The 17,605-nt window shown below is 36.9% G+C and overlaps 1 protein-coding gene across 3 annotated transcripts in view; it reads left to right on the top strand.

The window, feature by feature from the left end:
* Positions 1–154: 154 nt before the first annotated feature.
* Positions 155–17,605, top strand: part of SLF2 (SMC5-SMC6 complex localization factor 2) — a 42,896-nt gene continuing 25,445 nt past the window's right edge. The window contains exons 1-8 of one of the 3 annotated variants that reach the window (XM_015559343.1): positions 155–468; positions 3,282–3,325; positions 4,093–4,535; positions 6,002–6,059; positions 10,614–11,569; positions 12,584–12,654; positions 15,825–15,947; positions 16,315–16,482. In XM_015559343.1, the coding sequence (XP_015414829.1) occupies positions 329–468; positions 3,282–3,325; positions 4,093–4,535; positions 6,002–6,059; positions 10,614–11,569; positions 12,584–12,654; positions 15,825–15,947; positions 16,315–16,482 (2,003 nt within the window). In that variant the 5' untranslated portion in view covers positions 155–328. Of the gene's footprint in view, positions 469–3,281; positions 3,326–3,804; positions 4,536–6,001; positions 6,060–10,613; positions 11,570–12,583; positions 12,655–15,824; positions 15,948–16,314; positions 16,483–17,605 lie in introns of all 3 variants that reach the window. The other 2 variants (XM_006756548.2, XM_006756547.2) reach the window with 2 other exon arrangements.

Genomic DNA, 17,605 nt, shown 5'->3' with positions numbered 1-17,605 from the left:
GGGGGGCAGTTTTCCTTCTCCCCTCCCCTTCCCGAAACCCCGCCTTCTCCTGAGAGGCTGCGGCTTTCTATTGCGCCACTACGGGAATGACCGCCGTATCAGCCAATCAGAGCCCGACTCTTCAAGTAAGACCCGCCCCCTGATAGTCCTCTGGTTCCTTCCCGCTCACACAAGAGTCACTTCCGAAGAGAGAGAACCGCCATGAAGAGAGCAGGGGGTGCCGCCCACCTCTGTTCCGACAGCCTCCCCGAGTCCCAGCAGCAAGACGGCAACCACGCACCCAACTTCTCCAGCCACAGCTCATGCCGCCGTCGCCAGCGGCGCCGACATGACAAGGCGCTGCATGCTCGCTAGGCCAGGTTTCCCCTCATCCCCAGCCCCGGGGTCGTCGCCCCCGCGCTGCCATCTGAGACCCGGTAGTACCGCTCCTGCTGCAGCGGGAAAGAGAACAGAGAGTCCTGGGGACAGGTACAGTGCAGAGGGCTTGAGAAGGGGCCGGGTCGCGGGGGCAAGGGTATGAGGGAGGATTGCGGACGGCTGCTCTTCTAGTTCCCGCCATCCCCCGCGAGCTCAGGCCTCAGCGTTTTGGGGCCTGGCAAACCTCCGCCCCGCCTCCGCGCGGCGGCTTCTGGGAGTTCGAGTTTCCTTTTCTGTAGTTGGGACGCTGTCCTCGGTCTAGTGACCGCAGCCGGGATGGCTACGGAGATCCCGCCTCAGAACGTGATTTTCGTCCTGTATGATAGCTGGACCCGGGGCCCTGACCGGTTAATGCACATCGAGGTGGTTTTCTGTACTTTGCCAGTTGTACTGATCCTAGTGGTTTAATAGTATAAGCCGTTTTTTCTGTGTTGTAGGTGAGAAATTACGTAAGGTGTGATGAGGGAAATCCACAGATCACTTTTGAGTTCAGTATAAACGATAATTCATACGTAAAAGAACATGCACATTTGGAATGTGATGTTTTCTCCAATCCAAGAGGCCAGTTTTTTTATGTAAAGATTTTGTGGGAGCTATGTAAAAAGATGGGGAATTTCTTCAAATGACATCCTCTGACAATAAAACATGTTTAAATTCTCTGCACACTTGGTACTGTCTTTTTTATTTTAAGTTTAAGAGCTTGTAACGTAAGTTTAACAGTAAATGTATCTTCTGCTATTGTAGAACAGGTCCACAGTCCCTTATCTTAATTCTGAAGGTCAGGAAGCTAGGAAAACCAAAAGTTTTCAGTGAGTTTGGCACCACATCTTACTCGGAAGCCAAACCTGATTAGAACTAATGGAAGGCTGTATGGCCTTTATCCCATGAAGTGTAAGTATTCATGAGTTTTGCTGGAAAAATATTAATGTGGTTGCTGCTACAGGGTGCAATATCAGACCCCACTAGGGGCTTTACATACTGCATCGAAGTTACCTGCCTTTCTAAAATCCAGAATTCTAAAATACATTTGGCCCCAAAAGTTTCAGATAAGGGTTTGTGAGCTGTTATAAAATTTTTAACTAGTTATAAATAATAGACATTTCTGTGCATGTGAACTTAAGGAAACATTCCTTGAAAGTTAACGTTCATAGTTATTTTGCGAATACCTTGCATGTTTAACAAAACCATTTTCCTCTCTAGTATAATAATCAAAAAAGAGCCAGGGATCTAATATTTTAGGAAAGAGATATAGTGTTACTTTTAGTAATGAATGTAAAAACATTTAGTATTGTCTTGTTTTGAATTAACTGCTTCTTAATTCTGTCCCATCTCTCTTTTCTCAACCAATAACTGAAGGTATCATCCTTCTTCCCTTTACAGAACCTCCAGCATTTGTTTCTTGACTCTCATGTAGTGACATGTCTCATTTATTGTATGAAAACAAATGCATAGATTCTTCCTTCCATTACTCATTCATTTCATAACTTATTAACTTTCCTGCCAGTATCTCAAACAAACATTGGAGGCTCTCAATAAACCATTAAAGGTGGACATTGCTCTTTTAATGTGATCAGTAAAGTATGTAAGATGAAGAAGAAGCTTAACCATCAAGGGACTTGGATTGTTCGTTTTCTCTGAGCATTCCAACCTCCTAGTGGACAAATGTTTAGGGAAACTCATAGACTTGCTTATTCTCTTTCAATAAAATAATTATATTTTAGCCATATTTGCCAGAAGATTGATTTTTTTGTTCTAGATATAACATCCTTCTTTATGCAGCTGACAAATAACTCTAAAGACATGAACAAATCAGAATACGAATTCTGATAAAATGGTCCTGTTCCACTCTGTGTCCACTGTAGGGTGCAGAAATTTTTTTTAAAAAATGAAAACAATTTGGGTTTTGTTATTCTTGTTAACTTTTCTCTTTGTTTTATTTCCCCCCAGGTAATGTGTTATTTTTGTAAATAACTTAAGAACTCTTAGATAGCCCTGGCTGGTTTGGCTCAGTGGATGGAGTATTGGCCTGCGGACTGAAGGGTCCTGGGTTCAATTCCAGTCAAGGGCACATGCCCAGGGTTGCAGGCTCAATCCCCAATAGGGGCCGTGTAGGAGGCAGCCAATCAATGATTCTCTCTTATCATTGATGTTTCTATCTCTCCCTTCCTCTCTGAAATCAATAAAAATACATTTAAAAAAAAAAAAGAACTCTTAAATAAATTAAGGTTTTTGAGATGCTATGTAGTTGTGAACTCATTCTAATTTCTGCTGTTACTTAGATTAGCATCTTACTGTAGTGTACAAGAGAGTAGTATAAGGTAAATACTTGATCCTTTGTCTTTTGTCAGCACACTCTTAAGCTGCATCCTCAGACCAGCCAAATCAACCCAGTCTACCATCTACTCTTGTGATGAGTCTCTTCAGGTTTTAGTCAGTTTTTACAATCTCCATTATTCATTTAGCAAACACGGATTAAGCGTTATTTTGTATCAAATTACTGAAGTTAATCAAAGAATAGGATCAGATCCCCTCAGTATCTTTTACTTTATGTAGTAGTGAGCTTTTTGAGCCCTAGGAAGCACTCTACCAGTTCTCTGGATCTGCACTCCAATCTTCTCATTTTAGTACTATAGATTATATAAACCTCAGTTGTACTTATAAATTTATTCCTACAGGAAGTGGTGAATTATATTTCCAATTGTTTATAATCAGCAAAGCATTATTGCCATTGTCAGATTTTGATTAAACTAGATAGTGAAATCCAGCCTATAGTCTATAAATCTAGTGTTCTTTACTTATTCTGAATTATTGAGGTTTCAGTATTTGCTTATGTGATTCCATATTAGTTATGCTTTTATTTTCAGGAAGCAGTCAATTATAGATTTCTTCAAACCAACTTCAAAACCAGGTATGTATACTACTAATGCATTTTTTGTGGGATTTTTTTGGAGAGGGAAATGGATTCAGTTCTTAAATCAGCTCTAAACTCATTAATTTGATTAAACAGTTTTAAAAATTGAAAATGAAAATGCAGTTTTTTACAAAGATAAACAATTCTAAGCATCATGAATGAACTTTTTGCTTCTATGTTTTAAAACTTCTAGTCAATTTTCATAATACATTCTGTTTTGACTCTCTAATACAGTAACTTATTTCATAGAGCCATAAGGAGCTTACATGATGTAGCAAAAGGAAGGCTTATGAAAGTAAGGCTGTTAACAATTAAATTGTGTCTTAATCCTACCCCCCATAAAATGTATATTGTTATCTGAATAAGCAATTTGAATTTTGGGGGGGATTAATATTATTCATACTTTAAATATTTATACAAAATAGTTTGTATATTTTTAATAACATGCGATTTGTGTGTTTTAATTGGCTATTTAGACAGACATATGTTGGATTCTCCACAAAAATCAAACATCAAATATGGAGAAAGTGGCTTATCCATCCCTGGGACAGAGCAGTTTGAAAGGAAACTATCCTCGCCAAAAATATCTAAACCCAAAAAGCTGTCATCAGAAAAGAGCTCTATTTTAGAGGCTTTAATGAAAGGTGTTAAAGAGCACCCTAAAGATCATGAGTCATGTCGGCCTTGTGTGTCACTAACCACCAAATGTCCAAAGACACTTACAAAGACTGTCTATATTCCTCCTTCATGTCACTTGTCTAAAGAGATGAAGACACTAAAGAAAAAACACCGATCTCCAGAGAGAAGGAAGTCACTGTACACTCATGAAAATAGCAGGGAGAAGAATGATAGAGATCGAGGCAAGACCAATGCAGATTCCAAAAAGCAGGCCACAGTGACAGAAACTGACATCTTCAAGAACACCTCCAGAAGTCTTAGCAGCAGAAGCAGCCTATCCAGGCATCATCCAGGAGAAAGCCCACTCGGAGCTAAGTTCCAGTTGTCACTAGCTTCTTACTGCAAAGAAAGAGAACTAAAGAAGTTAAGAAGGGAGCAAATGGAACAGAGAATCAACTCAGAAAATTCTTTCTCAGAAGCAAACAGCCTTTCCTTAAAATCCTCAAGTATAGAAAGAAATTACCAACCAAGGCAGGAACAAAGTAAACAGAATGATGTCAGACCTGGAAAGACTAATCTCTCAAACCTGGTATGTAAAATAATTACTGAATTAGCTTAGCTACTGCTTTATCATATTTAGATACTAAATCTAAAAATATTTTAAAATTGTTAACATCATATTGGTATCTCTTATTAAAGAAATACTGATAACACAGATTGTGTAGTAGAAGCTGATTTCATTAGGTTTTGTCCACAGTTGATCAAACTCAGGAAAATAATATTTCCTGCCCTTAATTTTTTAAGTTGTTAGAAATACAAATCTCAGGCCCCACTTCAGACCCACTGAACCAGAAACTGTGGAGGTAGAATTCAGCAATCGGCCATTAACAAGCCTTCTAGATGATTTTGATGCACTTTAAAGTTTGAGAATCACTGGTTTATACTATATATAAATCTTTTTTTAAAATATATTTTATTGATTTTCCACAGAGCGGAAGGGAGAGAGATAGTCAGAAACATCGATGAGAGAGAAACATCGATCAGCCGCCTCCTGCACATCCCCGACTGGGGATGTGCCCGCAACCCAGGTACATGCCCTTGACCGGAATCGAACCTGGGACCTTTCAGTCCACTGAGCCAAACTGGTTTCGGCCTATATCTAAATCTTAAGTAATTGAGTAGGAGTCTTAGCTTACAAAATTATCCAAATACATTTTTTTAAATTTTCATTTAATTTAGTTTTTTTTCCATCACCATTTATCCCCTCTATGCCCTCTTCCACCTCCATCCATCCCCCTTCACATCTTAACCTCATCAGATTTATCTTTTGAGACTAGACCAAACTTAGATCAGCACAAAAGATGAGCCTCATCCCTGGAAAGTCAAGTTGTTAAATACATTTTTTCAGAGAGCTTCTCTACATACAGAGCAAATACAGGAAGATTAGGTAACAGTAAGTGCAATGATGAAAAGTTGCTATGAAATTTGTACACCAGATAGACCAAAAATAAACCAAACTGTGAAGTTCTGGGAGTGAATGGAGATTGCTGCAAGAAAATATATTTATAAACTCTAGGGTTTGCAAGGAGCTTGGTGCCTTTACCGGTGAGATTTGCTAATTATCAATAGAGATTAGTAACATTTGGTCCATTTTTATAAGATTTCAGTGTTTGGTGTTGTATCAGTTCTTAAACAGAAATATTGAAAAGTGAATTGTATCCATTTGATTGGCAAATAGTAAGCCTACTGTTTATCAGAATAATAGTACACTGCTCTAATAAAATTTTAATCCTGAGCTATGAATGTAAATTTCTAAATTTGTGTTATAAAAACTGACCTTATTTTATGGCATTTTTTATATTTTTATGATACAAATGCCCTTTATTTTTGTGATAAAACTTAAGAATTTAAAATATTTTATTATAGAAGCTTGAATTTAACCTTCAAATACACCTTTTTGCTTTATTCAGTCTAGAAATCTTTGTTCAAATGTATGAAGAAAAATTCACATTCTTCCCCCAACTCTTAATGAATTTTATCTCATTTTGCTAACAGGAAAATGGACATCTCTCAAGAAAAAGATCGTCTTCTGATTCATGGGACTCTGCTTCAGGTAAAATCAAAATTAAATTTATGAATTTTAAAATAAATTTGCATTTTAATGGCACTGTTTCTTAAAGCAAATTTGTTTAAGTATGCAGTTTCCTCCTAGAGGTGAATTGAGTGTCGCATTAGTTTAGGGTTTAGTATTATTATATTCAAAAGGAATAGTCCTTGCCCTAACCGGTTTGGCTCAGTGGTAGAGCGTTGGCCTGCGGACTCAGGGGTCCCAGGTTCGATTCTGGTCAAGGGCATGTGCCTTGGTTTTGGGCACATCCCCAGTGGGGAGTGTGCAGGGGGCAGCTGAGCAATGTTTCTCTCTCATTGGTGTTTCTAGCTCTCTATCCCTCTCTCTTCCTCTCTGTAAAAAATCAATAAAAATATTTTTTAAAAAAAGGAATAGTCCTAGAATTTAGTATAAGTAACCAGTGATTTGTCTTGACTCTTCACATTCTTCAATTGTTCCTGTGTTTCTCACATTGGTATTCATTGTTCTTCTGAATCCTTGGCTACAATTAAGAAGCATAATCTTATATTTCTGGAATTGTGGACTATCTGAAGTCTTGGTGTATTAAAGATGCTTTGTATAAGGTTGAAACTGTTATCATGAACCACAATAGTGTATCCTGTATTTCAAATACAAAGATCCCTTTTCAGTATCAAATTTCAAGGGCGCCTACATGATACTAGTTTGTACTTTTAATATCTATTGGTTGACAAAATACATAATAGCAAACAGCTGCTATTAATTCAGTCATTCTTAAAATATCTTTCTCTTTTTTAACTAGACAATAGAACAGTATAAAATTTAAACTGCAGAAATTCATAGCACAAAAAATGAAAGGCCCCCAGAAATAACAACTGTTAATAATTTGATATGACTGTAAACTTTGAAAAATAGACTTTACAAAGTTCCACACTCATGATACTAGCAAACATTTATTGAGCACTTACTATGTGCCATACTCTGTTCTATATCCTTTTAATTTGTTTGAACCTCATATCTGTATAAGATGGTTACTTTTAGAAACTAAAAAATGGAGGTATAGAGACAGTTCTGACTTATCATTCTTCAGTTTTGTGTAAAACTTTTTTATATATTCTAGAGGTGCATTGCATTTGGACCAGGTGACCTCAAGTGTTAAAATGAATCTTCAGCCAAGGCTAAAATCATACTTTACCATTATTAAAGAGCTTCTAGCATCAGTAATAAGATTGAAGTTTCATAGAATTTTTAAAATTTATTTAAATTTTATAATGTTGATTTTGGTGATTTAATTTTAGTCAATTTTGACATTAATAGTACAAGAACAATAATTTCTCAGGTATGGGATTGCTCCTGCACTCAGTGTTTGTAATAATAAATAAATGATCTCTTTGCACCGAGGTAAATGGAAGAACAAAATATTTTTAGGCTAGCTCTTCCAGTGTAAGAGGCTGCTAGTGATGTTTATGCCACCAAGCTATTCAGCTTTTTCCCCCCCTCCGATAATGACTAAGATAAGAATTATCTTCACAGATTTATAGATTTCCTCAGTGGTGACTGTAGTTTTATTTATATAATACCACATACTGAAGTTTTTTAACACTGCCTATTTTCAGAGGCAGACTTAAGATGTTGCCTTCACTTATATTTTTATTTCTAATATGTTTGAATGTTTTTCATAATCCTCACAATTGTGGTATTGTACTCTTAATAAATATACATTTATACTTCAGTTGACTGTCAACCGGATATAAAGGATATTAGGACTCTAAATAGCATGAAGAGTGCTTATCTTTATCTGAATAGAGATTAATAATTTAAACTTATGTCTTGTTCATATTACTACTGTTACACAGTTGTGATGATGCTATGCATAATCACACACAAGTTGAGGGTTTCAGAAATGTTGGCAGCGTAGGCATTTGGCTCTTTGGTCTTCCAGAGCCCCATCCTTTGGCTGAAAGTTCTAAGGTCCAGCTTAATCCATCAATAGTTTATTCCATAGTTTATTAATATCTAATTCCTTATTGAGCATTTGGATTTTTTACTTTACAGACTCAATCACTGTCTTATCTGAGTATTTTATATACTAACTAGAGGCCCAATGCATGAAATTTGTGCAAAGGGGCTCAGCCTTTGCAGCCGCAGCAGCTTGCCTTGGCCCTCACAGCCCCGGCTTTGTCCGGAAGGACATCTGGAAGGATGTCTGGAAGGTCGTTTGGCTGTCCAGTCTAATTAGCATATTACGCTTTTATTATTATAGATACATATTTGAAATATTGTAAAACATTCAATCTGAAGATTACACAAGGAGTGCATAAAGAACCATGAACCCGACTGGCGTGGCTCAGTGGTAGAGTGTCGACCTATGAACCAGGACGTCATGGTTCAATACTCAGGGCACATGCCCTGGTTGTGGGCTCAATCCTCAGGGCGTGTAGGAGGCAACCAATCAGTGATTACCTCTCATCATGGATGTTTCCATATCTCTCTCCCTCTCCCTTCCTCTCTGAAATCAATAAAAAGTTATTTTTATTTCAAACAAAAGAATCATGAACATTTTGCAGTTAATCCATTGCCCTAGTGAGCTTGCAAAAAGGGAGCCTACCCATAGTACCAGTTCACCCTCCTCTAATTCTAGATGTTAAAGCTCTAAGTAAGCTAATTTTTCCTACACTTTGTCCACAAATACTTTTTCTCTTCTGGATAAGTTTTCAGTTCCTGAACAAAGCAGGAATTTCTTCTCATTACTAACTATAATAAATATTTGACTTCTCTAGGAAAATGGAACAAAACTCAAACTGACAGATCTGTAGCTAGCTTTCTTATAACCTTCAAACTTAAGATAATCAATATACATCTGTCCTAAGTGTTCCCTTTTTCTTAGTTATTTGATTTCTTATCCTGCACTATAAGGGACCCCTATCATTTTTTTAGGACATTTAACCCCAGAAAACTGAGTGGACATGAATGATTTCTTCAGGTAATAAGAGATATCTGTAGAAAAATGAAGCATGTATTTAATTGATTTTTTTATTTTTATAAGATGAATTTTCCAGATTACATATTGATCAAGATATACAAATAATTGCTTAACTCAAGGTTTTTATTTTATTTTTTTTCTTTCTAATTTGTTGAGGATTTGGGGACATGGAGGATCTATCCATGTGCAGAAAGAAACTTGATTTAGGGAAATTTGATTTTTGAGAATACTGATTATATAAGTAGTGAATTTTTAATAAATGATAATTTTTTGTTGTTAATCTTCACTGGAGAATATTTGTCCATTTGTTTTTAGAGAGGGGAGGAGAGACAGAGGGAAACATTGATTGGTTGTCTCCCACATGCTCCCCAACCAGGCCGAGGATTGAGCTTGCAACCTAGGTACGTGCCCTTGACAAGAATTGAACCAGGGACACTTCAGTCTCTGGGCCAACACTCTCTCCACTGAGCCATAGTGGCTAGGCTATGAATGATGAATTTTAAGAGTTAATTAATGAAACCACATTTTTAAGCAATAAGAAATGTTTTAAAACTGGTTAACTCTAATATATGTGGCTATTAAATTGCTTCTGGATGGAACTGCTAACACAGCTTATATTAGTTGTCTAGGGCTGCCATAAATACCAAAGCATAGGTGGCTTAAAACAGAAATTTATTATGTTATGATTCTAGAAGCTAGAAATCGAAAGTTAAGGATATCAGTAGGCCATGGTCTCTCTAACAACTCTAAGGGAGGATCCTTTCTTGCCTCTTCTAGCTTCTGGTGTTTGCCTACAATCTTTGGCATTCCTTGACTTATAGATGCGTCACTCCAATCACAGCATCTTCTCCCTGTCTATCTTTATGTCATCTTTCCTCTGCATGTATGTCTTCATGTCCAAATTTCCCTTTTTATATGGACACCAGTCATATTGGATTAGGACCCACCCTAATGACATTGGAATTTGATTACCCCCTGTAAAAGGTCACATTCTGAGGTTCTGGGAGTTAGGACTTCCACATATCATTTTGGGAGCCACGGTTCAACCCATAACATAGCTAAAGACTAGAGCGACACATGGGAAAGGATAAACAAGTACTAGGGAGAAAGACAAATTTTTTAAATTGAGAACTTAAAATATGTCTGCCTTCAACTAGTTACCATATGTGTGTTTTTAAGGTCATATAAATTTAGATATAGAAGTGTTACATTTCTGGAACCAGGTAGTCCTTGGTCTAATAAAAGGGTGTATGCACTTTGAGGGAAAGTGCCTTTGTAACCCTTTCCTTGATACAAATACACAGTTTTTTATGTTTTGGAGAGTCACACCTTTAATCCTATTTAGGCAGTAAACTTTTAATAGTTTTGGAATGAAAATAAGCATTTGTCATTAGCTTTATTTTTCTTGAACTCACCAGTGTTTATCAGTTAAAAAGTAAATGATAGTATTAACTCTTTTTCTTCATTCCATATGTGGTAAATAATCTCAGCCTAAACTTTTAGAATGTAAACATTTGGCAGGTTGTTCTAAACATTGAGTAAACTTTACCAAGATAGAAAAATATGTTTTCACTAATCTGGCAAAAATTAAATTTTAGCAGGCTCTAAGCAGAATAAATTCCCTGACAAAAGAAAAAGGAACTCTGTGGACTCAGATCTGAAAAGCACAAGAGAATCTATAATGCCAAAAGCAAAAGAGTCCTTCCTTGAGAAGCGTCCTGATGGACCACATAAGAAAGAGAAATTTATAAAACACATTGCACTGAAGACACCTGGTGATGTATTGCGCTTGGAAGATATAGCCAAGGAACCGAATGAAGAAGCTGACCGCTCCACTGCAGGCTTGGCACCTTCAAACTCTGGCCACCATTCTTCCAGGAATAGTGACCAAGTCCGTGTGGCAAGTACCAAAGAGACTAAGATGCAGAAACCCCACTTATCTTTACCTCAGGAAAAGTCTACAGTTAAAAAAGCTAGCAACCTTCAGAAAAATAAAACTGCTAGCTCCGTGGCATCAAAGGAGACAAAACTTTTACCTTTACTTTCCCATGATCCGAGTGCTGGTTCCTCTCGGGTACCATTAAATTCTAAAAAAGATAAAGAACGTTCTTCATCTAAAGAATGTTCTGGGCATTCTACAGAGCCCTCCAAACACAAGGAACACAAAGCAAAGACTAATAAGGCTGATTCTAATGTATCTTCAGGGAAAATTTCAGGGGGATCTTTGCATTCAGAATATGGCACTCCTACAAAGTCTCCCCCGGCTGCTTTGGAAGTTGTGCCATGTATCCCAGCACCTTCAGATAAAGCCCCTTCAGATAAAGAGAGTTCAGGAAATTCTAATGCAGGTAGCAATGCACTGAAAAGAAAACTAAGGGGTGGTTTTGATAGTGATGAAGAAAGTTTAGGTTACAACCTAGACAGTGACGAGGAAGAGGAAACATTAAAATCCCTGGAAGAAATAATGGCTTTGAACTTCAATCAGACTCCTACATCTACAGGAAAGCCTCCTGCTCTTTCCAAGGGGCTTGGATCTCAGTCATCAGACTATACAGTAAGTAGTTCTATAACATTTATCTTTACTTGAAGAGGGAAAGATGAATTGATTATGAAAGAGGGATAGAATGTTAGAACTTATTTTAAAAGCCAGTATTTGTTATGAGTCATAATTGGTCTGAAACTGATAGTTTTTGTTTGGTTAATGGGTTTCCCATATCTTTAGTTTTATTACTGTAAATCAGTGGTCTCCAAACTTATTTGATCACACACACTTCTATTAGTAAAACAATTTTAGAGCATGCACCCCAATGTATATGTATACTTATAGGTTAATACATGTATCACTATACTATGTATTTTCTAACGAATATGCAAAAAAATTTAAAGGAAGAAGAAAAAGGTATTTTCCTATAGACTTTATGTAGAAGTTACTATAGACTAAGTTCTACTGGAGTTTCTATAGAAGTTCCATGTAAATAGAAGTTCTATTATTTTCTTCCTGCACCCCAATGGATCACCTTGCACACCCCCTGCTTTGGAGACCACTGCTGTAAATGAAGGTAGAGTGTAGAATGTTGTTAATTGTGGTGTGCAATTTTATTTATAAAGTGCTTCATTCTATCTTGGGAATAAGCTGAATTAAATTCTAATATGTCTGTAAAATTTGGTGGGGAAGGTGTTAATGTTCATGGTAACACCTAAATATTAGTTTTCTTACCTACCAGACTCAAGGGACTCCCTAAAAATTAGTTTGATTCCACTAAAATAGGATTTAAAAATAAAGATAGGGTAGCCATGGAGCCTTTGGGTGTTTGGCAGTCAGTTCCTAAGGCTAGCAGAGTTTTTTATAAGTAGTGCCTTTCCTAGTAGATGGCAAAATCAAATTGCCTATAGTACAAAATACTAGATTTAAAGCATGATGATGAAAATTCTCTTTTAAGAAAGGTATTCTCCTGGCCCAGGTTATTGAAAGAGAGAATATTCTTTAGTACTCTGAATAACTTAAAACATCCCAATTCTTCTACTAAGATATGTTATAAAGTATTCCTAAAATTTCTTCTTGTTTTAGGAACATGTTCATAGTGGAACTTATACAAATACTCTAGAGCGTCTAGTGAAGGAAATGGAAGACACACAAAGGTTAGTTAGCATCATGACTACCTTGCTAAATTTAACATGCTGACTGTTTCAGAAATAAGGTATTCTTGTTTATAGTGTGGATCAGAGGCTCCAGCTTTTTATGGTATACTCCATTAACATAAATTTCTTTCTGCTTACCACAACTAGTACCTAACTGATAGCTGAAATTCTTGATCAAAAGCATTAGTAGAGCCCAGCTGGTGTAGCTCAATTGGTTGAGTGTCAGCCCATGCACCAGGAGATTGCCGGTTCTATTCCTGCTCAGGGCACTTGCCCAGGTTTTGCGTTCGATCCCCAGGAGGGGGTGTGCAGGAGACAGCCAATCGGTGTTTCTATCTCTCCCTCCTTCCTCTCTCTGAAATAAATAAAAACTTTTTTTTAAAGCATTAGAATTTTTGTGGGTTTTTTATTATGATTACATATATATATCATAAAATTTACTGTTTCAATCACTTTAAAATGTACAGTTCATTAAGTACATTTATATTGTTGTGTAATCATCACCACCATCTAGCCCTAGAACTTTTTTTTTTTTCATATCCCTAATTGAAATCCCATATCCATTAACCAATAACTCCCATTCCCTGGTGTAACTATTCTACTTTCTGTCTCTATGAAATTGACTATTCTATATACCTCATATAAATAGGATTATAAGCATTCGTCCTTTCATGACTGGCTTATTTCCTTTAGCATATCTTCAGGGTTTATTCATGTAGCATGTGTCAAAATGTCCTTCCTTTGTAAGGCTGAATCTATTGTATATAGATACCATATTTTGTTCATCAGTGGGCACTGGGGTCGCTTCTTGTTTTTTGACTTGTAAATATTACTGCTATGAACATGGATATACAAATGTCTCTTCAAGTACCCGCTTTCAGTTTGGGTTATTTACCTAGAAGTGCAATTGCTGGATCATATGGTAATTCTATGCATAATTTTTTGAGGAATTGCCATACTGTTTTACATAGTGGCTATACCATTTTATATTTCCACCAGCAATGCACAAGGGTTCCAGTTTCTGTGTATCCTTACCAAGCCTTGGTATTTTCTGTTTGTGGTTTTCTTTTTATAATAACCAACCAAAGGAGTATGAAGTGGTTATCTCATGGTTTTGATTTGCATTTTGCTAATGAGGTTGAGCATCTTTTCATGTCTTTATTGGCATTTTTGTAGCTTCTTTGGAGAAATGTCTGTTAAGATCCTTTACTTATTTTTTAATCGGATTGTTTGTTTTTGTTGTTTGCATAGGTAAAAAAATTTTTAATGTTTATGCCTGCCTAGTCCAGGTTTTGACACCAGACCTGTTATTTATACACCAAGCTACTCTTGTGAGGAAGAAGTTTAGTTTTGACTGACACCTTCTACATGCACACACAAAGAAATAAAAAAGTTTGAGAGTCATAATAACCCCAGTGAAATTTATGTGACTAATTGCAAACTACTTTTGCTAATGAGAGGAGGTAAATATATTCCTTATTAGTTCAAAGTATATCCTTGAAATGAGCTCAGAGAACTTCACTAAAAGCTCAACTGGCTTTAAGATGTTATATATGTGTCTCAAACCTGATAACTAAATATCTAGATATAGGAATTGCAGATACTACGTCAGAAGTGTTCCCCTTGCCCTGATCGGTTTGGCTCGGTGGATAGAGCATCGGCCTGCAGACTCAAGGGTCCCAGGTTCGATTCCGGTCAAGGGCATGTACCTTGGTTGCAGGCACATACCCAGTGAGGGGTGTGCAGGAGGCAGCTGATCGATGTTTCTCTCTCGTTGATGTGTCTAACTCTCTATCCCTCTCCCTTCCTCTCTGTAAAAAAATCAATAAAAAAAAAAAAAGAAGTGTTCCCCTTTCTGAATATAATTGGAGGAATTGTTTTTATTATAAACTTATTTAAATGTTTCATGAATTCATGTTACTTGCGATGTCAAATCTGATGTTGCTTATATAAATTGAACATTGCTCATACCAAAGGCAGAGATGCTAGTTTGATCTGATGATTGACTGTTTCCTGCAGTAATAGAGTAGTACATTTACTGGTCATTTATTGTTATATTACACTCATCTACTATGGGGCTGGAGCTGGGAATAAGGACCTCGTTAAAATAATCTTGGTGAGTAATATAAGCAAGGAAGGACTTAAATGCTAGACTCTGACTTTGAATTCCAGCTCCTCACATTGTCAGCTTGAGTAAGTTAGCTTTTGTAAGGCCGTTTCCTCATGTATAAAATGGGTAATCATGAATTACCACATGGGGTTGTTGTGAGGGTTAAAAAAAGTCAATACATAAAGTTAGTATAGTGCCTGTCACATAGCAAGTACTTGGTAAGAGTTAGGTGATATGATGATGTTGATGATGGTAATGATGATGATGCAATAATGACTACTGCTGCTAGAAAACCTAGTTAACAATATTAGGTTGTTGGTCTACTGGAAGTCAAATGAGCATTAGAGATTAAACATTGAATTATTCTTTGCCATTTTTTCCTTCCCCTTTCTCTAAATGATTTGGACATCATTCTTGAAGTCCTAGCTATAAAGTAACATTCAAGTCTTTTATGTGATGGAGTACTATTCTAGTACTATACTGTAACTGGATAAAAGTCTAAGACCTAAAATAGATTTTTTTGTGTATTTAATGAAAATAATATATACTGTATTGTATTATCATGAATTATTTGGGAGACATGATTTAATCCATAGTGTAAACAAAGTTTGTCTTATAACAGTATCTATATCTATCTATCTATATAAAAGCCTAAGCGACTGACCAACTGGCCAGTAGCTGTGACACGCAATGACCACTAGGGGGCAGACGCTCCAACTGGTAGCTATGATGCGCACTGACCACCAGGGTGCAGAAGCTCAGTGCAGGAGCTACTGAGCTGCGGTGACTTAGCAGCTGTGGTTCTTGGGTGACGCACCCGGAACCAGAGAGAAGGGAGCCCAATTCCGGGTTGCGTCACCGAGAACCACCCTCTCGCAATCCAGGACCCTTCAGGGGATGTCAGAGAGCCAGTTTCGCCCGATCCCCACAGGCCAGGCCAAGGGACCCCACCCATGCACGAATCCATGCACCGGACCTCTAGTACTTAATAAGAGTTTTACTAAAGTTTGTTTTTATTTTTAGGGCAAACCATTTATTATAACATTCTTTCAATTCTCAGGCTAGATGAACTACAGAAGCAACTACAGGAAGATATTAGGCAGGGCCGAGGCATTAAATCCCCAATCAGAATTGGAGATCAAGACAGTACAGATGATGAGGATGGCCTCTTAGAAGAGCACAGGTATACTGGTTTTTCATAATATATACCCTGTTAAGTTTATACATTTTTAAGTTTTATCTTTATAAAATAAATGGACAATTGATGGTTATTCACTTGGTGGCTAATCTGTGATGGATTTGAAAGGCAAATGTTAAGGCCAAGTTATATCATTTGTCTTTTCTCCTGTTTGTTGTTTCTTTTCACACACATTTAGTGGCTTTGGACTAATAACTAGCAAAAAGTATGAGGAGCAAAACACATGTTTTCATGCCAGTCTTCTAATCTAGGATTACATTGATCCTAAGAAAAGTTTGCTTTACACTCAACTTTTAAATATAAATTTAAATGCAATATAACTTTGTTATTCAATAACTTTTTTTAATTTCAGGGAATTTCTAAAGAAATTTTCAATTACAATTGATGCTATTCCTGATCATCATCCAGGTGAAGAAATATTTAATTTACTCAATTCCGGAAAAATTTTCAATCAGTATACCTTGGATTTAAGAGACTCTGGTTTTATTGGACAAAGTGCTGTAGAAAAGCTTATTCTTAAGTAAGTAGAAAAACATTTTACTTTTTCACATATAAAAATTACTCTAAGATTCTGACTGATATAATCTTCTAAAAGGTTAATTTCTATTGTGACCTATCCAGTTTTCTTACTTCTCCTCTTTATTACTATTGCCCTTTGTGTTTTATTATTTAATTATAGGAAGCAGTGTAATATAGTCGTCTGGCACATCACATGCCTTTATTAGGATGAGATCTTACCAGGTGTACCGGTTAATAATGCAGATTTTGTAATCAAAGAAAACATGATCATTTCAAGAGAAACATCAAAAGTGCTTTATTCGAAGTAATGTCCATCGCTAGCTACACACTTCCCCCATCTTTCAGGTAATTTGTGGACACCGTCCCAATAGAACTTTTCTTGTTTTGAGGCAAACCATTCAGAGACCCAATTTTCCCCTTCTTCGTATGTTTTGAAGTGCTGCTCAGAAAGTGCGTGTGCTATCGATCGGAACAAGTGGTAATCTGAAGGAGCAAGGTCTGGTGAATATGGCTGGGGGGGTAATACTTCCCAGGCAAGATCTTTTAATGTGTTTTTAACTGGTTTTGAAGTGTGTGATGGTGCATTATCATGAAGCAAAATTACTTTGCCTTGTCTTCTGTCCCATCTGGTCATTTTACGATCAAAGCGTGCTTCAAATTGATTATTTATTGTCGGTAGCGATCAGTATTAATGGTTTCACCTGGTTTTAGAAGCTCATAATACACCACACCTTCCTGATCCCACCAAAAGCAGAGCATTGTCTTCTTTCCAAAGCGATTTGGCCTTGCGGTCGATGTTGATGGTGGACCTGGATCAACCCATGATTTTGTGTTTCTGGGATTCTCAGAATAAATCCACTTTTCATCACCAGTCACAATTTGATGCAAAAAAGTCTTTCTTGCCATTGAAGCAACATTTTACTCATGACTTTTCGGTTTTCCATTTGTCTTTCGTTTAGTGGATGTGGCACCCATCTTCCTTCCTTTAAAATCTTTCCCATTGCTTGTAAACGATCGGAAATTGTTTGCTGAGCAACGTTTAATCTTCCTGCAGGTTGTTTTTGAGTTTGACATGCATCTTCATCCAATAATGCTTGTAATTGTTGGTCTTCAAACTTTTTTGG

Source organism: Myotis davidii, unplaced genomic scaffold (genome assembly GCF_000327345.1).
Source record: "Myotis davidii unplaced genomic scaffold, ASM32734v1 scaffold332, whole genome shotgun sequence".
In the NCBI taxonomy this organism is placed as follows: domain Eukaryota; kingdom Metazoa; phylum Chordata; class Mammalia; order Chiroptera; family Vespertilionidae; genus Myotis; species Myotis davidii.
The sequence above is the reverse complement of the archived record's forward strand: the minus strand, read 5'-3'. Positions and strand labels throughout refer to the sequence as shown.